Source organism: Neovison vison, chromosome 4 (assembly GCF_020171115.1).
Source record: "Neovison vison isolate M4711 chromosome 4, ASM_NN_V1, whole genome shotgun sequence".
Classification (NCBI taxonomy): Eukaryota; Metazoa; Chordata; class Mammalia; order Carnivora; family Mustelidae; genus Neogale; species Neogale vison.
Window position 1 is genome coordinate 21,230,121 of NC_058094.1, and position 25,675 is coordinate 21,255,795.

Below are 25,675 nucleotides of genomic sequence, written 5' to 3' on the forward strand. Positions count from 1 at the left end.
TTCTTAATGGAATGAAGATTAAAGTCCAGCTTGGCCTAACAGTGTTGCAGAACAGAAGTAGCTATTATTGTACTGTTGCTATTTTTTTTTCTGTGAATCTGTAAATACTGCTTTTGATCCAAGGATTGCAGAATGTGTTTTATTAGATTTACCAAAATCCCCTGATTCTGGCATGCCACAGCTGATAGTAGGCAATAGATTTGGGTTTCTAAAGCATCACCCAGTAGCATTTTTCTTTTTCTGTAGGCCCACATGCAAGAGCATAGATAAAAAGAGATGCACATATTTACTTTTGCCTGGTAGAGCAGGGGCCACTGAGGGTCCATTGCCATGTGCCCAAGTAGCTGTCATCGGAGAGTCAGCTGCTCCGTGTCAACCTGACCGTGTTGCCGGTTCCCTGTTCACAAATTCTGAAGTCACACTGTTGCGGTTTCAAGAAGCAAAAGGCATGACAGTTGGCCTAACATCTTTGATGTTCCTCTAGCTCTTCCCTTCCTCTAGCATTAGGAAAGTGACCAACATTTTTCTGGGAACTAAATGGGAATAGAGGATAATAAGGAAACTTCGGGAAGTTATTAAATATTTTCTTTCAGAGCCCAAGACACGTGAAAATCAGGCCTCTGAAACATCAAGCCGGAACCTGGAAACTCTCATGATTTGGTTTCATTAACGATACCAAAGAATAATTAGACCATAAGGGGAATTCTGTTTTCCATTCCCCAGAGACCATGATTAGTAGGTGACTTTCCAGGTCATTCTTTTTTCCACTTCCTGTTTTTTTTTCCCCCTTTAAGAAAATTGCTCATGATGGGAATGAGTAGGGTGGGGTACTCACGCGTCCTGAGCTGGGCGGCTGACCCCAGGTTGTGCTGCTGGGTTTTTATTTCGATCCAGGAGGCCCAGGCTCTTCTGCATGCCTGGACGGGGACTGTCTGTTCTCTTCGTGTAGGCAGCCAAGATGATAGAACCTGGGGATCTTTTCTTTGCATTGTTAATCTGGGAAAGAAAAAAAAAAAAAGGAAAATAGAAGATATATGTTTCTAGATAAAGGAAGATACTTTATTTGTGAGTGTCTCTAGCAAAGAGACACAGTGAAACAGTCACAAATGGGGAAGACTTTCAAGGTTTTCATTATACCAGGAACTGTACACAATTAACTTGAGATATAAATATAAGCCAGCATTTCAGTTAAGCTGCTTATTAAAATAATTAGGCCAGTGAAGCGAGGAGCGTGTAAGCCAAGGAAATTGTGAGGTTTGGCTAAAACCTCACAATTACTCTCACTGTAAGCATACACAGAATTGAATGAAAAAGTTGTAAAGCCATGAGTTTAATAGAGAAAAACTGTCCTACAGTGAAAGTCAAAAGACAACCAGAAAAGGACCAAATGTGTGTGTATATATATGTATATGTATATATATATATACACACATTTTTAATATATATTCATAGTTAGAGAAATCCTGAGCTGGAAGGCATTTTTGGGAAACCATTTCTAAACTGGCCACCATCAAGTCCCCCTTTAAAACTCATTCTTGCCTGTGAGTTTTACTTTTTGAAAGATTCCCTTTACAATTTGTGCTTATTAACTGCCAATTAACTTGATTTCCCACTAAGTAAAAACATGATCCTCCAATTAGAGTATGGATTAGCACGAAATAACGAGTGGTACCTCTTTCAGTTAATATAATTTAAGCAAAAAGCAAATAAATGTGACATTTTGATTATCCTGTGTAATCTTATTATGGGTAAATGTGTGATTTCTGTGAGTCTTTTTTCTGAAAAGGAAAAATAGGGCAAGAAGGCCCACGGCCACCTTTGAGGCGAATGGTTGGAAGCCACTGTCTCTTCTGGCCCCTTTATTGCATGGTGAGTTTGATAGCTCAGCCTCAGGCCATGCACTTTTGTACAAGGTCAAGGCAAAAATACAGGTCTCCCAATTTTTCATCGAGCCCTCTCTGCTGAAGCGCACCGCCATTTTATAAACTTGTGAGGCTGAGGAGTTTTGAGTACTGTTCATTCCAATTTTAGAAGCGCTACTGCGTTTGAAAGACCATAGAAATAGCCCGGGGGTAACCCATTTTTCTTCTCAGGATTTTTCATTAGGTTTTTCTTAATATCAAATTGGTAACTTTTTTTGAAATTTTTGGACTCCTGTGCCATGCTGTTACATAATCTACTCAGCTGCCCCACTCTAACAGTTTGCAGATCAGCACATCTTCTCTATTTGAGTCCTTTAGTATGAAAAGCACCACCCCCAAACCCTTCTGTTTGCTCATGTAATCAGGTTAGACCAGGAAGCGTCGGAAGACCCCGCTCATCAATGACCAAGTGCGTTCAGATTGCTCCTTTCTGCTTATGGCTGCATTTACCAGCCCGTTCCATGCTCTGTATCGCAAAGCAAGCTGGCCAGTAACTCACATGTGCTCCTCGGGGCTCAATAACGATGATGTGAAATGTATTGGAGTCATGCTAAAGTATGTTTAGAACTGTGTCCTTCCACAACTTTAAGGAGAATAGAGTTGACATTGGAAAAGTCAACACATGAAAAAAAAAAAAAATTGCCACACGGCCAAGAATTAGAATGGGTGACAGCAACTTAGTGAAGCGTCCGCAGCCCCTGAGTCTGGTGAGCTCTGCTGTAGGCTGGGACGCCGTGATGGATGGCTGGTCCGTCACACCTGGCGACATCCTATTTTTAGACTGCCCGAGCCCACGATGAATGTGTGGAAGGCTGCCATGGCTTATTAAAACCCTTCGTGAAATGTGGGCTCGCTGAATGTCACATGAGCCCCCCATATCAGTCAAGTCACATTTGGAAAACAGAACGTTGAGCTGCCTGCCATTTTGAGCTGCCACCGCCAAGGCACCTGGGGTATCCCGAGGCGGCTTCTGGGGGACAGTCGCAAGATCTAGCAGGTGTCTCTCTCAACCTATCAATTAGGAAAAGAGCAGAGTCAGCTGTGATATATTAGATGGCCCTAAGATGGATCGCTCTGAAAAATCTCATATTGGCAAGAGTAATTCAAGTTGCCAGGAATCCGGAGTTTGCCGTGCGACATCTCTAGAAGTCCGATGAGGTCTGACTGGTTTACTCTGCTAAATGAAACTGCTGAGATGGCTGTCGGGAGGTGATTAATAAAGTGCATAAATCTTAACTATGGGCAAAGATGAATCGATGCTTGCATATATTGGAAATGTAATGAAGCCAAATTGAAGCCACCAGGATTTGCTAATAGATTACAGGAAAACAATATCGTGTTTCGTGTTCCTCACTGGTCGTCTTTGGTTGGTCTCCTTTTGAAGATGACCAGGAAGACGGGTTTGGTTTTATTTTTTATTTATTTCTTTTTTTAACACATGAGACCTGAAGGGGCAACAGAGCAGGAGAGTAATCATGAGTACATACTACTGGTATTTAACATTTGTCATTTATTCCCACCATGCTAATGGAGAGAGAGAGAGAGAGGGGGAGGAAGGAAGGAAGGAAGAGAGAGAAAGAGGAAAGAGAGAGAGAGAGAGAGATTGGTTCATCTTCCCTCAAGGCTGCTATTGAATGCTATTAGTAATCATATACAAAGTTTTGGTAGTTTTCAAAGTAATTAGAACCCCAGAGCAAATAAACACTAGATGAGCTCTCATCTTTGAAGTTCTTTTTTTCCAACTAAATAGCTCTGTTCTGCTACAATTATATACTGGTCATTATAAAATTAAAAATCATTTTAAGTGAATGGATTTTTTTTTAAAGAAGCATTTGTTTCTTGCTAATTATTGCAAACTAATTGTAGTTTAGGATGGTCTACTAGAAATCTGAAATCACTGCCCTAGAGCCCAGTCCCTGATGGCTGCAAGTTGAATTCCAGAAGGAAATGCAAATGATGGAAAAGAAGGTCTAAGGCCTTCAAAATCTGAATTTTCATAACTTTGAAAAGATCTGACTTTCTGAAGGTCATTATAGCCAGCTGTGCGGGGAGATGGCCTAAAATACCTTTATTGTCACATGGACCTGAATTTCATTCCAGCACTACTAGAACCAAACTATGATCCCTGGAATGTTAGTTAATGTCTCTAACCCTTGACTTGTGCATTTGTGAGTGGGGATGCTATCTACCTTGCAGCCTTATTTTCAGAATGAAAATAATATTTGTGAAATTTTTAGCACAGAAGCTGTTATCATTGTTTATCATCATTTCTATTGTTATTTTTGTGATAGGAAAATGTACTACTGCTTAGAGGCTAGAGCTTGGTCTTAGGACAGTTGGCTCATGGCATCCTGTTTCAGTGTTGTTTTCAATAGCAAGTTTGGATCTTCCAAGAACAAGGGATTTAAGTTCAGAAATTTTAATCCAGAAAAGCAGAAGTTTTCCATGTTTCTTTCCTATCCTTGTGATCCAAGGCCAGGATAAGCATGGGTAGAAAATATGACTATACAGGCTGTATATCAATTAGGGGCTTTCCCAGGAACCAACAAGTTCTTAAAACCCCACCCATTCATAACTTCATGAAGTTCCACACTTTGCCAACATCTCCCTAAGACAACAGGAAAATAAAAATGTAAATAGCAGTAATAGTAAATCAGAACATTGAATAACAAGAACCCCTACCGATGTGCCTTGTCTGTGACCCTTTTCCCCTAGTCCTCTTTTTCTCACTGTTTATTACAAATTAATATAATGAGTTACATGGTAAGTAAAAACTGGGCACCAGCTCTTTTTCTTGGGCGGTGGCAATGATGAATGTCAAGGTCGAGGTTTCCTTCGGACTCCTTGCTTTATCCCAACTCTTTTCATTGATAAACTATTTCTTCGTACTGTCCTTAACTCTTTTCTCTGGCTGCTCATTTTTTATTTTGTTGTTGGTTTAGAGAACGTTCTTCCCCCGTTTCTTGGCTCCAGATACTGAGTTTACTGATCATTTCTTATATTCCAGACACAAGGTGCTTCCCATAAGTCATCTTAATTAGTCTTTAAAACAGCTCCATATTAGAGCTGAGGGGGAAAAAAAATTGTAAGGTCATAGAGATAGTAAATGGTAGACCAACAGTTTCAGTGAGTAATTTCAGGTTCATGAAACCAGGCTACCCTCCTGGCCTTATTCAGGACTTTGAGCGGTGGTAGGCAGACTGGTAGTGGTTTCAGTTGGAATACCCACCAGAGAAACCAAATTTTGATTCTGAATGTAGAGCTTATGATGGGTACTGACACTGGGGATCCTTAATCTGACTTATCCAAACCTCTCTTACCATTCTCATGGAATCTACCCAGGTCTTCTGGTACATAGGTTGATCAAGAATCACAAATCCAGCTGACACCCAAGCTTTCTTCCTTCCTCCCTTGACCCATCCCCTTCCTACTCACCACCTTCTGGTCCCATTACCCTGGATTCCGAGTTAAATGGAACAGGAGAACCCTGCCAGTGCATGACACATCGCCTCAGGGGTAACAGAAGAAAATGTTCTCATCGCTGTAGAGTAAGGGAGTGGTAGGGTTAGCCTTTATTACTTTTGTTAAAGATACTGGAAGGAAGAGGTTGGGTGGATTTCAGAAGAGGGAAGGAAGAGAGATTGATGAGAAACAGGAAACCACATTCAGACACGAACAGGCCCCAACAAAGACAAGAAAATTGCCATCCCTAACTACATCTTAGACAGAAGAGCCCAACACATCTTTCTAACATATGCTTACCCCCACCCACCAAATCCAAGCATCACTGTTCTACAACCAGCCATTCCGTGTCTTTCTCCAAGTATCAGACAAGGGTTCTCACAGGGTCATGTTTTTATAATAGAAATTGCTAGCAACTATCGCTCACCCATCCTGTGCCAGATACTGGATTAGGTCCCATTCAGTCTCTGCAGTAACTCTGTGAAATTGGTAAATCACTGTTCCCAGCTTACAGACAAGAAAGCCAAGGTGGAACAAATAAATGTAAGCACATTGTCTGCTGTCACACAATTGGGAAGGAACAGATCTGATGTTGAAATGACGCCATGTTGTCCCCAAAGCCTGTGTCCATTTCCACGATGCCACATTACCTGTGCCAGGACAGTTTTCCAAACATGCCATTCTAGATTAGTAGGTCTTCTGGAGGGCTAGCAGTAGAAATGGGAAAAGGGTTTTAGTGAAGTTTGTTGATGCTGCAGCAACCTGAGAAAATAGCATTGGTTTCTTCTTATTATTTTTTTTAATGGCATTATTCATAGTTCATGAAATACAACAAAACCTTCAAGCTACTATTTGGATTGTTTGGCTTTTTCTGCTTACCTATGTCTTTTTTTTAAAAATTCCTATGTTCTCCCAAAGTGTATTTGATCACTATTACATGGGTGCTATCAGATTTCTCATGGAAAGATTCAAGACTCATGAATGCCCACTGTGCAATTTAGGCAAAAAAGATTACTAACCACTCAGAACTGTGAGATGCAGTCCAGAGGTCCACCCATGCAACTCATAGTCCAGGCTCTTTCCTGCAACCATTTCTATCACCGAGAGAAGATAAATTGAATAGGAAAATCAGAAGAATCCTGCCTGAGTATAAGAGGATAAGCCAGCACATAACCCAGACTTCTGAACTTACATGAAAATTAGAAGGAACTTCAGCCAGGTCCCTTATCTGCCTGGAATCATGTAGTTTCAGCATCAGATGATTTTTTTATCCACTCCTTCTCCAAGATTCTGCTAATGCCCATTTTCTAGAAAAACAATGAAGGTGTACATCACCTTTGGTAATTGCAAGAGATTTAATGAAATTTACCCTTTCCAGCCAGTCTTGATGTTCCTTTTTATCTAGATAGAAGGGGTAAGGGGAACTATTACACACTTCTTGTGGATGAAGGTTAGAAGGAACAGCGATATGTTGGGCAATCACAAGCATTCACTTGTCAATCTAATTGCTCAGATGTTTCAAACAGGATATGCAGATTCTTGTCCAATTCAGTGGGAAAATTTATAGAATTCTTGGAGTAATGAAGTCATGCTAGCCAGTTCTGCCTCAAGCAAGGTACCCGCCCAAACGGCCAAAGACAGAGGGATTGGCTTCTTTCATCTACCTTTAAACAGTGCAAGAAAGCTAGTGCTTTCCTCATTTTATCATAAAGAAGACAAAAAGTGACTATCAAGGTCACCTCTAATGCATCTAAAGGAATATATTTGGAAAGGCTTCACTGAAAGAGCTTGGTAGGGGAAAAAAAAGTTTGGTAGGTAGAAGATTTGGCAAACTTTTTTTTTTTAGTTTATTTTTTATTTATTTTCAGCATAACAGTATTCATTATTTTTGCACCACACCCAGTGCTCCATGCAATCCATGCCCTCTATAATACCCACCACCTGGTACCCCGACCTCCCACCCACCGCCCCTTCAAAACCCTCAGATTGTTTTTCAGAGTCCATAGTCTCTCATGGTTCACCTCCCCTTACAATTTACCCCAACTCCCTTCTCCTCTCTAAATCCCCATGTCCTCCATGCTATTTGTTATGCTCAAGTCACCTTTATGTTACCCATTTTATTGACATGAAAACTATGAATCAGTCATCTTTGTTCTTTGAAAGTGAGCTAATACACCTTCTAGAATATGATACATAATGCTTTAGGGTGCCACTGAGCATCTATAGATCAGGAAGCACTAGGTCTCTGTGCTTAGACTTTATGGATCAGAACATAACCACAACAGGGGAAGTTTCTCAATGAAGCTCCTAGATGATGAGACCAGAATGGAACTCTGTAATCCCAAGGCAACCCTATTCCATATTCATTTTCTATATTCATCTCCTCTACCCACACATTTGCTCTCTTGGAGTCTGTTACTTCTGTTCCACTTCATCTCTCTAGGTTCTAGCCATATTGACAAGACCCAGTGGAAACCCTCTGTCTTTACAGAAGGCCCATCACCGGAGTCTAAGATATTCCTCCCTTCCCTTGGATTCAGTGCTTGGTTTTTCTTACTTTTGTCTTTAGTTTTGTCTCACAGATTCGTGCAGGTATGGCCAGTGGGTTCTTCTTCCCATTCTTGACCAATTCAGATTGGATATAGCTGATTAGATGAAGATTTCAAGACCATCTACCAAGTCTGTGAAAAGGATGCTTGGTGGATTAACAGCATCTTTCTTGGGTGTACAAGTGAGGAATAGGACATTTGGGTCATGTGTCTCCCCTTCCAAAAACTAGCCCTTAAGCACCTAAGGAATAAGAATCTCTCTCTCTTGCCTATATCCTCTGCATATCTGGTGTGTTTCTGACCTCATGGTAGGGACTTACATGGTATTTGTTGATCAACATCCCAAAGTTGCAATCAACACAATAGGGAATAAGTTCCAAATGAGTCTGGAAAGTAATATCTTGTTTTTACCAAGAGACAACTCTTCCCCTAGAAGGAAAGTGCCAGAGAAGGAGTACTAAGTATTTTTCTCTATGAGTCCTAGCCAAATATAAAGTGAAACTCCCCATGCAACCACACTTAGAACTAGATTTATTTGTAATATGTTTAGGCTTGTTGGAATTTCTATTGTTTGTATATTTAATCCTTGGTACTTTTTGTTCAGTTCCTCTCCCTGGTGCTTCATTTGGGCTTAAATAGTATGCTTCAAGGGAAAAGGGAACAAATACAAAATATATCTGACTGATGAAAAAATAAAATGAAAATATGGTGGGGCACCAGGGCTAATGAAAACAGCCTGCCTAATAAAAATAGTCATATTTGCTTTGAAAACTTGCACCTCTTCCTGTGCTTCTAGAGGGAACAACCGGGTGGTGTCCACGGAAGCATCCGAATCCTGATCTCTGTCCATTTTTAGCAAATTCCAGTAACATTCAAGATTCATTCTCATTTCATAAAAAAAAAAAAAAAAGACCAAAAAAAAACACCTCCCTATAGTTACAGTACTTACTGCTGGGGTTAATTGGAATTTCAACTTCAACGATTTCTGGAAGCTTAGAGCAAAATGTATGTTTGAAAAATAAGAGAAACTTGCAGAGGACAGAGAGGTTGGGTTTACAGAGGAGTTTCAGGTTCTTTAGGTCATAGGAGAAACAGGCAGCTTTAGGAGCCCAGCATTTGACTGCTCAGTGGATAGCTGGCACCAAACTTTCTGGGGAGATCAGAGACGGGAGAGCCTTTACCTGGCTCAGACCTCACATCCTTAGGAAAATGGAAAGGACAACGGACGTGGAATGAGAAGACCCAAGTTCAAGTTTCTCCCAGATGTGACTTAGCCCTGCTTTTCCCTCTGAAACAAGGAAATAGTCATTTTAACATACACTATGGGGGTCATGATGGCCAGATAAGAAGATGGAAGCCAGAGGACTTGATAAACTACAACCACGGCAAATGATGCTGTTACCACCCAGTGTCACTCCAGCCCAGTTGCTTAACCCTTTGTCCCAATAACTTGCTTTCAAAGAGAGATGGTTAAAGTCTTTCTCCAGGGATATGGACCTCATTTCCACCAAAAACACCTGACGGATACAACTCCTGTGTGAAACAGTGGCTTTCTGTACCTAGATGGTGGAATAGGAGATACAGTTTGACAGGACCCCCTGGTGAGAGTCCTAGCCTTTAATGTATTTTAATGGATGTTGAGCAAACTTTAGGGAGGGTAGAGGAGATATGGGTCTAGAAATTGGGGACCGGTTTCTAACCTTCCCTGGAATTCTACTCAGTAGGGGGTCTCCTGAGTCAAACTAAGGGAGTCTATGACTGATTACCCTACCGACATCTCAAGGCCTGAATCAGAGCCCCTCCTCCTTCCAGGGCAGATTCCTAAGCTAGTTCCAGATGTTTCGTGTCATTTACAGAGATGATTGGCATATAGATGACAAACTGTCTCTGGTCAAGAGATTGTTAGTTTGTACCAAACGTCAGCAATTTATTCTCAAAAATGCCTTGTATCTACTAGAAGACATCCATTTATTCACCTAACATCTCAGAATGGTTTCTGCGCTAGGAATTCACAATAAAGTGGTGAGCAAGACAGAAAGAGTCCCTGCCTCACAGCATTTGTGTCCCTAGACCCACAACCACTACACACAGGAAAGCCCTTGAACGAGAGGGACCTCCCATCTGGACATGTGTGATGCTGCGTTTTAAAAGAGCACTGGATTCGGAGTCTTTGTGAAGTGTCAGTTCTTTCTCTCTTACTGACTCACCATTGGGACCTTTCTTTCTCATCCTGTGCTTCCTAATCTGTGACACTGGAGGCCGAAATGAGTTCTCTTAGGACCCTTTCATTTCTAGAATAAGCTAATTGCTTGACCTTAGGAGATTCTCTGCTTTGCTTTCCCATATATTAAAGAGAAATAATGACATTCTCCCCACCATCACCACTAGCTGTTTTCGAAACCGAGTTTAGGTAATAGGTGAATGTGTTTGAACTATGTGGAGGGTCAACGTCCGGCGCTATGAAGACTCTTATTAGGATGCGATCACTAAGCTAGGAAGAAGGAGGGCAGCCTTGTGATTTCTTGGGGACCCAGAGTGTACACACCTGCCACCTAAACTAAAATCTTGGAGACACCTGCCCTGTACAGGTGGCTGACATAGCCTGCAATTATTAGAAACTCTTCTGTCTAGAGGACCTAGAGTGCTTGGGGCTGAGAAGTCTCTGTTGCCTAATGAGAAAATAGCCTCCTGCCACCATTTATGTATGTTCCTTAGGAGCTAGGCTCAAACTGGTTTCTTCTTGTTGCTAAAGAGCACTTGAACCTTTTCTTTCCCTTTTGCTGCTGTTTGGAGCTTGCTTTTAGAAGCCAACCTACACCGTCTTTATTTTCCCTAAGCTCGAGATTCCAGAAGCATCGCCCTCTCCGCCCAGGTCCTTGAGTACCATCAGCGGCGTGCAGACCACCTTTGCCATATTTCTATTGAGGACTGTACTACAGAATCACCCGAGAGGTATCAGTGATGCTAATTTTGTCCTTGGTTCTATCTCAGACTTGAGTTTACCCTGCCCTTGTAGCCTAGAGTGGGTGATGCAGCTGGTTGGAGATCCGCTCTATGGGCCCTGAGTGACCGGGCTCCTCTCGGAGTTGCTTGGCTACAAGGTGGCGCTAGCGGAATGCTTTCCATTTGCCCCGACACCATAACAACCGGACTCAGAAGTGTATTTTGACTAAGAATGAAGACCTCGTGCTAGCCTTTACACAGGGATTTGTTTTCGGAATTCCTCGTTCCCCTAAAAAAATGTTATGACTGTTGATTTTGTGGTTTATCTGAATGCTTGCAACAGAATAAAGCCTACAAGCATTTATTGTGCTTCCCCCACCACCAGGGCCCAGTCCCACGTGTGAGTGGAAAGAAAGTACAAGGGTCAGCTCTGAATCTCCACAGTGTCCTTTAGAGGGGAATTATTTGCAGACGAGAAATTTGCCAAAGTAAGTCGTGCATCCATGTGTTGGAATGCGTGTTGCTATCTGGGCACAAGTTGTCTGCTTGCCCAGCTATCTCTTTGGTAAACTGAATCTCACAGGGCCAAGCAGTACATCTCCCCTTAGCTGCCCCAGAAAGAGACAAAGCCATCTCAGGCACACAGGGAACAGGGTTGTGCTACACGGAAATCAGCAAAATACATCAAATATGCTTGTCTTAATTCGAGTGTTAAAATAGATTTTTTACATATTCCCTCTTATGTATATAAAACACTGACGACGTACCCCACAATGTCAGAATGAGGATATGTGGGGGAATTAACTATTTCAGTTCTGCATCTCACAGCTATAGTCTTCACTACAGTTCAAAGCATCATTCAAATGTGGCAATGGGTGATTAAAATCAAGTTTAGAAAGATACAGTGTTTGGTTTTTCTTTAAGGTTTCCCCAAGTCACTCTGGCCCATGGAAATATCTTCTTTAAATATCTTATTTAAAGACAAAGGATATTTCCATTTTCTTTCTCTGAGCTATTTTATGACCTTCAGTTGGAAATTATGTACTGCTTTAAAATACCTGGATGGGAAGATTAAATTTGCTTAAATGTTTAAAAAAAAAAAAAGATAGTGTTTGCATCACTTTGCATGTAACCATTCCCAATTAATGTTAATCACAAACATAGTGTATGATTATTGCCTAATATTAAAATACACAAGGCACACCCAATTTGATCTAATTTCCTCCCAGTTAAAATCATGGGAAAGTGTTAGGATGTTTTTCTTTTCGTGTGTACTCAATAATGAAAGACTATCAGTCTGATCAGTAGAAAGTCTTAAAAATAATAAAACTAACAGCAGCTGATTGTAATTTATCTTTCAGAAAAACAGTTGTTATATTTTCCATTCCAGGAAGGGAAAAAATTGTCAGGGGTGAGCTCTTCTGCACATTTTGATCACTTGGAATTCATCTTCGTTTTTGCATCAGAGGCTGAAGCAGCCCCAGACCCAGATGTGCAATTGATTTTTGTTCAATTTCAACTCTGGGGAAAATTACACAGAAGTGCGTAATTTTTTCCCTGAATGCCCAGATTATGTAAACACACCCATTTCGTTTTAATAACAGAACTAAGGACATCCACTGGGAGAGCATCTAATACTTTTCCCCCCTAGAAATCATATTTTGGGGCAAACCTTGCACAAAGAATGATTTAGAACCTTTTATAACCCAGGGAATAACATCTTATGAGCCACATTGCAAACACATATGGCGACATGTAATGGAAACAATGTACCTTTACTTCTTTTCACTTTATACTGCCATGTTGGTCTCTTTGATCATGTATGAAGCCTTGAAATAGAAAACTTGCCTGGCTTGGTTTGCATTTGTGATCACTGACCTCTGAATTAAAGTGATTCAAACCCTAACCCCTTCCCATATGGCTTGAGCATGAGTTGCCTGAGTATGTTGCTTCCAGCCTGATTTTGAGGAGAAATGGTTATGCTGGCGAGGCAGCCCATGACCCGTGAATGGTCCTGTGACATGACTGGTGAAAATGGGCCCATGTGCCATCTTTCTGGTTTCTTCTCTAAGCTGCCCAGATGCTGAAGCTCTTCTTGGACCCACTTTAGACATTTTGTCTAAAGGGCAACATGTAGAAAGACAGGGAGAGAGAGCCTTTTCCTCAATCCTTTGCCTCTGGTGAGTTCCACAGTGATAAAGCAGAGAGAGAAAATAAGATTAGCTTATCTATGGCACTCTTGGGTCATCCATTAGACTTGGCAATGTGGCCTTCAGTAACAGCTTAGGCTTAGCCTGCAGGGCTGTATGGGCTCTTGAATAAACAGATATATATATATTTTATGAGATTGAGTATAGGAACTGACATCTCCAGATTTTATGGAGGGCTTAATTACTCTCAGAGGTTTAAAGAATGTTCAATGGGAGATACTTGGTCATTTTTGCTTTTAAAAATGAAAATTAAAAATAAAAATTGCTTGACACTAGGACCCAAACAAAGGCTTGCTTTGAAAGCATTTGTTTGTGTTATCACTGTTTATGTTTTCCCACAATCTGGACTCTTTCTGGAGTCAACAAATACCATGTTTGCTAACAGAATGAGCGCTAGCAATTAGCAGAGTTCTAAGTGATGCCGGGTAAATAGCTGCATTGTTTGCTGTGAAAATTACCAGGGAAAGACTAACCAGGATTGCTTTTACCAGCTCCATAAAAAATCCCCCAGAGCCTTCTGGAGAAATGCAGCATCATTCAGGAAAGGTTACAGACTGTGGAATTAGATAGGCAAGAGTTTGAATCCCAATTCAGTGATTTAATAACCTTAAAATGTGGTCTCAGGTACCCCATCCATAAAATAAGGGTAATAATGACTATTGCGTGGAGTCATTCTAAGGATTAAATAAAGAGAGTATATGAGCTAATACACATAGTGGAAGGAAATCATTTTATTAGGGTTCATCCCTTTTGTTTCCTTAATTCCCTGAGGAATATCATCTGAGAGTTTATATCTGCCAATTTGCAGGAGACATACAAATCAAATATAGTACTTTATCCCCTTTGTCCCAGGCTTGCATAAACCTGTCAAAACTACCCAAGGAAATGATTGCACCAGCACCAAAGTGTGGTCTTCCATTTCTAGCAAGATAAATGACCAGATGTTTAGAGAAAACCTTCCCAGTTCGCACTTAAATACACATACACTAGATGATAGATAAATAGGCAGACAGATACAGAGACTGAGAGAACAGTCCATGTCAAGAAACATCCAGAAATCTCTGCTTCACCAGGGTAAGCAAGTCCTACAGCTGCCATCTTGTGGTCTAGGTGTTAGAGCTGTGACCAGTGTGGGAGAGAGCTGGACAGGAGTTAAAGCATCCCTAAGCGGGATGGGAGGTGGAATGTTTACAAAAAGCCGGGACCCCAAAAGAAGACATTCTTGGTAGATGAATTAGGGGAGGGAAAAAAAACCCACACCACCAAAGAGTTGCTGTTCACGACTCCAAGTGATAGAGGGTACCTCTAGTCTATAATTTCTAAACTTGGAGATGAAAAACTGGAAAGAGAGAAAAACTTCAAATACAAAAAGCTTCAATAAGAAAGAAAAGTAATAAAAGAAATATTGAAAAGTGGAATAGATACCACAAAATAAAGTTGTAAAAATGAATCCAGATATTTTAGTAACCAAAAATCAATGCAACTGTATTATCCTCCCCTGTTAAAAGACAATGATTATCGAACTAGACTAAAACACACAAACACACAAACACACACACACACGCACACACACACACTCACAAACTCACAAAATCCAGCCACATGTTGTTTATAAGAGGCACAGGATGGTTAAAAGTAAAGGTTAGAGAAGGTATTCCAGGCAAACATTAACCTAAAGGAAGCCTTCATTAATATAATAATATCAAACAAAAGCAGTATGAAATGCAAAAAATAATACACTAGAGATAAAGAGGTGAATTTTCTCGAAAGTTAACATTTCTCAGGAAATATGTGTTGAGTTTATAGGTAATGAGTAGTATAGCTTCAAATATTAAAAGTAAATTAACAGAATTACAGTAAAAATATACAACTCCACATCATAATAAGAGATTTTTACTTAACAGTTTTCAGTAGAATATGGAAAACTAGAATGACACAAACAATAAGCTTAACCTCAAGGACGTACATAAAACACTGTTCCAACACTTATGAGTAGAAATTCCATTGAGGGAGATACAGAAAATTTATAAAAATTTAATCATGTTGTAAGTCATAAAGCATGTCTCAACAAATGGTAAAGAACCCATTTTATCATTAGAATATAAACAAATCAGTTATAAAAATAAATGGAGACAGGGAAATTTTAAAATCCACTTTTAAATAACCCATGGGTCAAATAATAAATCATAATAGAAACTATGGGAATGATAAGTACTACTTAACAAAATAGATGAGATGAAGCTAAAGTAGTTCTTAACAAGAAATTTATAGCCTTGAATGTTTATATTTTTAAAAATAGCTATCAACTGAAAAATTTAGAGAAAGAGCAGAATAAACCCAAAGATAATGAGGAAAAATTAAGATAACAAAAACTAATGAGGTAGAACACAAAAATAGAGGATCACCGACATCAAAAGTCCATTTTGTGAAAAGAATAATGAATCAATAAGATTGAAAAAAATGAAATTGCACAAATAGCATAAAGGATGTAAAGGCATCTTTAATTACACATGCACCTGAAGTTAATTAGATAATAAGGCAAAGTTATAAACTAGGCAGATAAATTTGAAAATTTATGTACAGTGGACATTATAAAAATACATATTTATTGTCAAAACTAATTTGAGAAGAAAACTGAATGATCCTTTAACCATGAAAGAAATGAAATTGGTAAATTTTTTTCCTACTGGAAAACACTGGAGCAGAAGGTCTGCCATAGGAATTCTGCCAAATAGTCAATCCAAAATACATAAAGTCCTTTAGACAACAGAATAAGTGGGAATATTCCCAGACTTACTCTACAAGGCCAATATTAACCTTGGATCCAAAACTTGACAGAGTATGAGAAAATAAAAGTACACACCTTTCAAAAATCTAGAACACTAACAAGTAAAAAGAACATTAGCAAGCCAAATTAAGCAATGGATTTTAAAATGATATACCATAAATTTCGGTTTATCCCCGGAAACAAGGTTAGTGCATTATTAGAAAATTATTTAATGTAATGTATCATATCTGCTAATTAGAGGAGGAAGCCATATGTCATGTCAGTATATACTCAGAAAGAAAATCATTCAGTAAATAATCATTCAGTAAATTTATCCATGATAAAAATTCTTAGCAAACTAGGAATAAAATGGCACTTTCTTAACCTGATAAAGGATACCCACAAAAAACTTACGGCAAACATCGTATTCAATGGTGAAATATTTTTTAAAACCCCTTTAAAATCAGGATCCAACTGAGGATGCTAGCTCATGACTTCTATTCCACGTAATTCTGGAAGTCCTAAAGACACATGACCTCGAAAATAACTTTGTATGCGAGGAGACAGGCAACCAGCATGTTCGTAGCAGCTTTGATTTTAATAGCAGAAAGCTGGAAATTACTCAATTATCCTTTGACTTAGAATGGATAAATCAATTGTGGCATCTTCATACAATGGCCTTCTATACAGCAGGAAAACAAATGGACTGGATCTATGTGTGTCCACATGGATGAATAATATAAAGCAGAAAAGCCAATCACAGAATACATGTACAGTATCATTCCACTTATATGAATTTTATGTAAATTTCATAAGTAGGCATATTTCAAAGTATGTCTAATATATATAAGCTGTAAAGAAAAATAAGGGAATGGTTAACACAAAATTTAAAATCTTTATTACATTGGTGGGGAACAGGGTGGAAAGGATCCAGGAAGGGCTTGTGATAATTTTCTGTATCTTGAGCTGGTAATAGATGCATTGTTGATTCCAACAATGAATCATGGCTTCCCAGACTGGTAGGAGAGATGTGATAACTTAACCCCGCTCCATTTGGTTTCAACTTGGAACACCTGTGACCCCTCCCCACCCCACTTACCCAATAATTATATTCAACTGATGCAGTTACTCATTGGCCTGCTTATAGTATAAATACCTCTTCTTTATCCTTGTTTGTTTTCTGGGTTTTTTGTTTTGTTTTGTTTCGCTATGAGTTCTTTCTATAATCCAGGACTTACATCAGTGTTGTTGTCTTTTGGATTATAAACTCAAGTGTATGATCTAAAGAGAATGACCAAGAATGTACAGAGGAGATTGCAAGGAAAGACTATCTTATATCTGTATCATTTATTTTCCTTTTAATAGCCAAGCTCTAAAAAGTAATAAAATTCAGCACACAGTATGTACTGTGACTTTCTAACCTCTCAAAAAAAAAAAAAAAAAAAAGAAAGAAACAAATAAAAATGAGGAATGTTTCCATTCGGTGTGCTGCATGTACAATGCAAAAATTGTAATCCAAATAAACATTTAGAAAAGAAAGACGAAAACTCAAACAAGACCATTCTACCCTCTGGGAATTCACAGTCTAACTATGACATACACATAGAGTGAGATAGGAGGAAAGAAAGTGGGTGGTAATGATATTGCTGACACTAATGTCTGTTCAGGAAATAGAAATATATAGAAAGAAGAGTCAGCTAGCTCTTGGGCATTGATCAAAGGAGAAAACATATATAGAGAGAGGAAGGTCACTTTATTTTATAAAATCCTCCTTCTGACGTTAGGTGGTTACCCAGCTGGTCCACCTCCACTGCCCCCAGGGTCCTGGGGTATTTTGGCTAAAGCTATGCGCCCTGAGTTTGCAGTGCCCATAAACTCAAAGGAGGTTAGTGCTGGAGGGGATACGATAGAACAGTCATGCGAAAAAACTCAAATACATTTAAGACGTGGAAAAGTCATGGGATTTGGGGAGATAACCTAGTGATGTAACCAGAGGAGGAAGCAGTGATGACTGCAGAAAACTTTAGAGGACTTTCCCTTTCCCCACTCTTACTAAAGGCAATCGCTTCTGGAAACTTCCTTTATCGTGCCAACCACACTAAATATGTCTGCTGGCCCATGGAATACCAGTTTGTGAGCTTTAACAACTCCTATTGCACAGATGGGAGACACCAGTAGAGATAGTGATTTACCCAAAATCACGCAAAGAGCAGAGGTGAGTCTAGGATCCAGAGCTGTTCAATATGGTGGACAAAGTCTGAAACCATGAGGGAGGAAGCATGTGCATGTGTTTTTATGCGAACAATTTTTGTTAGCTGGAATAAAACAAGAGGAGTATAGAAGTTTTGTAAACAGAGAAGTTTTATATGGGGGGGGGGTCAATAAAAGAGACCAAAAACTTGATTGAATAAAACATCTTGCTTCCAGCTCATTGCATCTTGTCCATATTGATCGGCTGTAATAGAGCATGACAGAGGTATTGATTGACTGAAGCAATTCTCAGGTATTTGGGACCTGAAAGCAGCCCTAGACTTTCAGGAAGGCAGTGCTCTACAGAAGCCTGCAATTAGGAAAGTGAAGCGAGAAGGGGACTTGGGCATGAAGTGATCTGTATTTATATCAATCTATCAAGTGACATATTTGAAGCAGAAAGTGCCTCATTTTCTTCACCTGTAAGTTAACAGATAAGCATATGTTGGTGATTGTCTTGTAAAGAGCTGTTGATGAAATGCCTACTTAAAGTATGTGCCTGGGTTTTTGCTAGTATTGATTTCTAAAACACTGTCAAAAACAATGACAGCAGGGGCACCTGGGTGGCTTAGTCGTTAAGCACCTGCCTTCGGCTCAGCTCATGACTCCAAGGTCCTGGGATTGAGCCCCACTTCAGGCTCCCTGCTCGGTGGAAAGCCTGCTTCTCCCTTTCCCACTCCCCCTGCTTGTGTTCCCTCTCTTGCTGTGTCTCTCTCGCTGTCAAATAAATAAATAAAATCTTTCAAACAAACAAACAAACAAAAAACAATGACGGCAGATTGGATACACACTTCTACATTTGTCATCCACTTAAAAAAAAGAAAACACAGAAAAACAACAGCAAAGGCAAACGTTAAGAACACAAATCTATCAAGATCTGGGAAGCAGAAGGGAAGATGGCAGTGCACACATTGTGGAGGCCAGAAAGCAGACAGGCCCGTGGTCAATGCATTAGCAGACCCAAGCTATTTACAGCTGAGCTAAAATCAAGAAGATCGTTGAAAAGTTAGAGAAACAACCAGATCCCCAGACCTCGTCTCCCAGTCCTTACACTCAGTTCAGGAGATTGCCATGCTCCCAGCCGAGCTGACGGCTGAAGCTTTATTTCTGAAGAGGATAGAACAGTTTCTGGGAATGGAGTGCACCAGGCACAGATGAGAACAACGATCCGGAAGGGACTTCTCTGGGAAGAGGAAATTGACGGAGTACCTAGTATGAGACATCCTAGCGGGATATTTACATAAGTGGGAAAGAGTTTGGGCCTAAGGGAGCCATAAGTATTTAGAAAACCAAACACATTAAGAAACAAGATAATTTTACCTCTCGGGAAAAGTGGGCAGGCAGGGGAGGAATCATGATGGTAGTTTACTCCGGGCTCAGTTTTGGGTAACATCTGAATACTATAATAATGTAAACACTACATCTTGATTTAATGAAAATGACCATAGTGGGGTGAAGAGGGGATGAGAAGAACATGTGCCGTAGACGTAGAGGGAGGAAAGAAGTTGGCCTCTCTTCCTAGTGTGAAATCAGATTTTTTTAAGTTGGACATTTTAATGTTTTATTTAAATTTAAGTTAGTTAACATTTACTGCATTCTTAGTTTGAGGGGTAGAATTTAATGATTCATCGGTTTCGTATAACACCCAGTGCTCATAACATCACGTGCTCTCCTTCACGCCCATCACCGAATTACCCCAGCCCCCACCCACCTCCCCTCTAGCGATCCTCAGTTTGTTTCCTAGAGGTAAGAGTCTCTTATGGTGTGCCTCTATCTCTGTTTTTATCTTATTTTATTTTTCCTTCCCTTCCCCTATGAACATCTATTTTGTTTCTTAAATTCTACATATGAGTCAGTCCTTTCTTTCTTTTCTTTTTTTTTTTTTAAAGTAGGCTCCACACCCAGTGCGGGGTTTGATCTCACAACCCTGAGATCAAGAGTCGTATGCTCTACTGACTGAGCCAGCCAGGCACCCCTTAAAGTTGGACACTTTTTTTTTTTTTAAGTAGCAATGTAAGTACGTGATTTAGAGATAAAAGAAGTAAATGCCAAAATAATCAGCTGTGGGAGGAGGGAAGAGGGTAGAGGGCTCTTGTAGGACGTTTCTCATAACAAATCTTGTAGAACAATTCAATTCTGTAAAATTAGGCCTAGAAAACTTCGATTTAAAATTCACCAAAAAAAAATAAAAATCCATATATTATTTCTTGATTTCAAACCGATTAATAAAAATAAGCTGGACGTATTGCTGAAAAGCCAACTTCGTGTTTGTTCCCACAGCCAGAGGTGAGGAGGAAAGAGAATGGTACTCTCTCCATCTTCATGCCTCTGCTAGCAAACGCACTCCGTCCACATGCTGTTCAAGTGATGCCTTGGTGTGGGGCGGATGAAATGATGGATCCTAGCTTAAGGATAATGGGAACCAGATGGCCTCAGCCTTCTCAAAACATCTCATTTCCAATTGCTTTTATTTATCTTCCACTTTTGATTGTACTTCTTTAGGACACTGTTTGGGTCTTACAGATAGTTAAGAATTATTTTCTGAGAATCGTAACATCATTAGACTTGAAACAGTCTCTCTTACCAACTTCCTTCAGAATAAATCAGACATATGCCTTTTACTTAAGAAGGCTGGGTGGGGAAGGGACCAGTCGCTTCTCACTTTCCCTGGTGTGTCTTACAGTCTCGGATGCGGAGCTGTGTGTCTCCTAACCTTTTTTCAGTCAGGAGGCTTTTAATCTCATTAAAGGGGTGGGCTGGCTCTTGAGAAAAATTCCTATAGACAGATTTTACATACACTTGCAGAGAATTACAGAGTCCCTGATGCCCATTCATGGATCACTTAAGTGTTCATGAACTTGTTAGGAGTCTGATCCGTATCACTGGCTATACTAATAGATTCTAAATAAGTGTTGAATCAAATGAATGGACCCAAAGAGAGGAACTCTAGTTCCAGCTGACTTGGTAGGTGAAAACAAGGACACACAATCAATGCAGTGTTTTATTTTATGTCTTTGATTTTCCTCTTGGAATATGGAAAATTGGTTTTGAATCTTTCTCTCCTTGCTCTTTGGGCTCTGTCGGTCCTTGTATCCTTCTCCATTTATCCTGAAGCAGTACAGAAAGAGTGTCTTCCCTACTACCTAGACTCCTAAATTTCTAGCCTCAACTTGTAAAAACTACTCTCAACAGTACGTGTTGCTATTCTAAAATCAATCAATCAATCAATCAATCAAGCTCCATTATGCCCAGTTTGTCCCACATATTCAAGGCTGCCATAAGGCTTCAGTGGATGTCTGGTGAAAATGTGTTTAATATCTCATAAAACCTACATCAAGATGTCAGATGCCCATAATTAATGACGAATTCCTCTTCAAGACATTGCTTTACCTGTTAGCCACCTGGAGCCGTCTGGCCAAGTCCTAATCCATTAGGCAGTTGCAGACATTTTGAAGATGTACAAGTCCTAGGGAGAGTTGAGAACACTTGGCAAGTTGAGTAGTGATGAGCGCACTGGGACGACCTGCGCCCCGGAAGTTCTCATTAGGATAATGTCCATTTCCGCTCCCTCAGGTAATCAGCATTGGAGGGAACGGCAGCCTTACCTGAGCCCTGCCTCATGCAGAATAATAAAACTTGCCGTGGCCATGGGAAGAGCTCTATAGTAGAGGTCATAGGAAGGTACTTGAGGAATTAACCTTACTCTGTTGCTGGTCCTTCCCATTCTCCGAAAGGCGGTCATGTCTCCATTGAAGTCCTCCCCTCGCAGTGCTGCCAACCCCATAAAATTTCATCATCATCCCCTTCTTCATCAGCTGGTTCTCCAGCCAGATAAGAACAGCTGTGGGGAATGTACACTGTCTCGTGCCTCGGGTTTGCCCTGGAAAGACTTGGAACGCCAGGCAGACGCCCATGGCACAACCCCAGAGATTCCGGTTGTCACTCCAAATACATTCACCTCATTTTCTTCCCCTGGCCTCTGCCTTCACCTGTTTCACCCCCGTGCACAGAGCCACAGTCTGACTTTCATGCTAGTGGTTCTCCTAAGCGATCAGCTATGAGTATCCCAAAGACCGTGATGAGTCACCAAGTTGTGCAGAATGTTTGTTGGTTTTGTTTTTTTTTTAATTTAAATTCAACTAGCCAACACACAGTACATCATTCGTGTCAGATGTAGTATTCAGCAATTTGTCAGTTGTGTCTAACGGCCAGTGCTTATGACATCACATGCCCCCCTTGATGCCCACCCCCTCCCCCCTCCCCTCCAGCAGCCCTCAGTTTGTTTCCCATAGTTAGCAGTCTCTCATGGTTTGTCTCCCTCTCTGATTTCTACCCGTGCAGTATTCCCTCCTTTCCCTTATGGGCCTCTGCCCTGGAATGTTTTCTATAATAACAATTTTGTCTTCCCTTTCTGGTTCTAAAAACCCAAAGACAACTCCAGAACCTGATTATTGGTGTCATTACATTGAACCACAAGGACACCTGTTAGGGTGGAACATTCTGTAAAGATGGCCTGAAATCCAGGTGTGAGCATATCCTTTAGTGGCTCTCAGGAAGGGCGGGGGGAGGGGGGCAGGAGGTGGCATGAGTGCTGATGTCACCAAGACCCCTCCAAGGGTGGTGGAGGCACCAATGGAATGAAAGCCAGCCGCCAGGGTGGTCACCCACGAGCCACTTGCCTTACGGACAGTGAGTTCACTAGGAGATGGTGTTGGTTTTTGTAGGGTGTTCTTCAAAATCAGAGCAAGGGGCGCCTGGGTGGCTCAGTGGGTTAAGCTGCTGCCTTCGGCTCAGGTCATGATCTCAGGGTCCTGGGATCGAGCCCGCATCGGGCTCTCTGCTCAGCAGGGAGCTTGCTTCCTCCTCTCTCTCTCTCTGCCTGCCTCTCTGCCTACTTGTGATCTCTCTCTGTCAAATAAATAAATAAAATCTTTATTTAAAAAAAAAATAAATAAATGCAAGAAAGTTGGACTCACCCCGAAAATAAAACTGAAACTTACGTTCAGAGACAACAGAATGGGGCCCTATTTCCACCGCCACGGAATCTAGCTTTAGGTTTCACAAAGTAAAGGAAGTTTCAAATTACATGATTAAAACCATCTTCTTGGGGTTTAGGAGAGGAGGGGCCCGTGTGTTTCCATTTCATGCAAGACTTAAGGAGTGTTTATGCGTTGGCTGTCAGCGCCTTGACGGAGCATACCCTCTCCTTTCCCACCGCCTCTCGGGCTGGGCCTACTGCTCTGCCCTGTGCCGCACTGCCTCTGGGCAGGACCCGCTACTCAGCATCTCCTAAGCATTTACACAGAAGATCCTTCTGGAATATTCTCACATGTGCTCCTCTTTCTCTTTGCTGGGGTCTTTCTCGTGAAGGGCTTCCGCTCTGGCTTCAACATAGAAGTCAACTTCCTCTCAGCTAGCAGCCATTTCCCCCCATCTTTTGGTGGCATTTGGGACAATACTACAACTAAAAATCCAGCCCTAAAACCCATGGACTGACCCACTAATAGATCTTTTTTTTTTTTTTTGAGCTCCAGGCCTCTGCACCTCGGAACGGAATTCCGTTACTTTGCTTAAACATGTGTCTGAAGAGTCTCACACTTCCCACGAGCCAATGCTTGAAACAATGTCAGAACATAAAAGCATCTAATAGTCCTTCCCTGTTTTGTCCCCACACTTGACAATGAAAGTCTCATCTTTCATACCCTCTGCCATCATGTCCATGTATAAGAATTAAGATGAGCATTTTGAGTATTTCCTTTTGCAGAATTTCCTGCTGAACATCTTACAGACTTTCTCCCCAACATCAACTAGAGGAAGTAGGTACATTTTACAAACAGGGAAACTAAGATAAAGCATTTCATCCAGACCAGTTTAAAATGACCAAGAAAGGGGCACCTGGGTGGTTCAGTGGGTTAAAGCTTCTGCCTTCGACTCAGGTCATGGTCCTAGAGTCCTGGGATCGGACCCCACATCGGGCTCTCTGCTCGGCGGGGAGCCTGCTTCCCCCTCTCTATCTCTGCCTACTTGTGATCTCTGTCTGTCAAATAAATGAATAAAATCTTAAAAAAAATAAAAAATAAAAATAAAATAAAGTAAAATTACCAAGAAACATAAGTAGAGAGGGAGTCAAGAAATGAAACGAGTGGCAGACGGCGACGGTTGTGGAAACAGTGGCAATCGCAGTGTGGTTTCAAAATGCTGTTCTCGCTACTTTTGTATATGTTTGGAAAGGTCTGTAAAGGAAAAGTGTTAGAATTATAAAAATAAGACTCCTTAAATTTAACCCTTGGGAGAAAGAGCATCTCTTCTGAATCTACCCCACGGTTAAGATTACTGCCCAGCCCGCCCCCCGCACCGTAGAAAATGCTCGCAGTAGCTGGGCTCTCTGCTAGAAGTCCGTTGAAACCCTGGGCCGTGCGTTTCCAATTGTTATCACCTGCCCGTGGCCTTCAATTGTTCACATTTCCTCCTGAGCGTTCCATGGAAGCCTGTGTTGTACCCCAGGAAGACATAAGGGGATGTCATTTCAAATGCCATGAAATCATCTTTTTGCACCGTTGTGATAATGTGTGTGTTTCCCCGCAGCTTCTCTCCAGTGTAAGCTGCTCCCTTTCCATGTTAACTGTACCGCCACCTCATTCTCTTGTTGTTAACTGAAGAATGGTTCGTCTCTGTGTAGGCTTTGGATCTGCATCTGCTTTATGTGGTTCCATCTGCTCTGCATTGTAGTTTCTTTGTAATATATTAGGTGCTAGGAAACATTTAAAGAGACAGTCAAGTGAGCATGAGTCTTGAGCTTTCTCCGTCTCTCTATCTCTTCTCTCTTAACAGAAATAAAAATGGTGTTTGTCACCAGGTGGAAATCACTTTACCTTTGGAAATTTGTGAACCTGCCTTTTAAAAATTCTTTTTTTTGGGGCGCCTGGGTGGCTCAGTGGGTTAAAGCCTCTGCCTTTGGCTCAGGTCATGGTCCCAGGGTCCTGGGATCGAGCCCCACATCAGGCTCTCTGCTCAGCAGGGAGCCTGCTTCCTCCTCTCTCTCTGCCTGTCTCTCTGCCTACTTGTGATGTCTGTCTGTGAAATTTAAAAAAAAAAAATCTTAAAAAAAAATTCTTTTGTTCTCTCTCTCTCTCTCAGTCATTATAAATTTTTTTTCTCTTTACCTTCTTCCTTAGCATCATCCCTACCCACTGTCTCAGAACTCTCAGAACTAAGTGATTTGGTCTTCTTGGACAGATTGAAATGAAAGTTAAACACTCCACACCGAAAGGACTGGTATATAGTGGACTGAAAAGCCAAGGTCCCCTTGGGTCTGCGTGTCTCTCTTTCATACTCTGGGTGAGCAGCTCTCAATCAGGAAAGGGCAGCGTCCAAATTCTGGCTTCTGAGTCAGCAGAGGTGGCTTAAAACCCCACCTCTGCAAGTGGCCTTCCCCTGGCTTAGCTGGGTCCTCTGTAGAGCAGTAGGATGGTACCCACTTTGGAGTATTGTCATGAAGATCACCTTCCCGAAATTTCTAGCACAGAACCCATTATCTATGGCCAAAACTTCAGAAATGGTCAGTAGCTATAA

General features: G+C 40.9%; 1 protein-coding gene across 2 annotated transcripts in view; it reads left to right on the plus strand.

Annotated features, from left to right (window-relative positions):
• Nucleotides 1–25,675, plus strand: part of SAMD12 (sterile alpha motif domain containing 12) — a 385,878-nt gene that overhangs the window by 295,261 nt on the left and 64,942 nt on the right. The window contains exon 5 of one of the 2 annotated variants that reach the window (XM_044245054.1): nt 10,771–10,928. The exons of the other annotated variant lie outside the window; for it this stretch is intronic. Coding sequence (XP_044100989.1) covers nt 10,771–10,895 — 125 coding nt within the window. The 3' untranslated portion in view covers nt 10,896–10,928. Of the gene's footprint in view, nt 1–10,770; nt 10,929–25,675 lie in introns of those variants that run through there. 2 annotated transcript variants of the gene reach the window in all.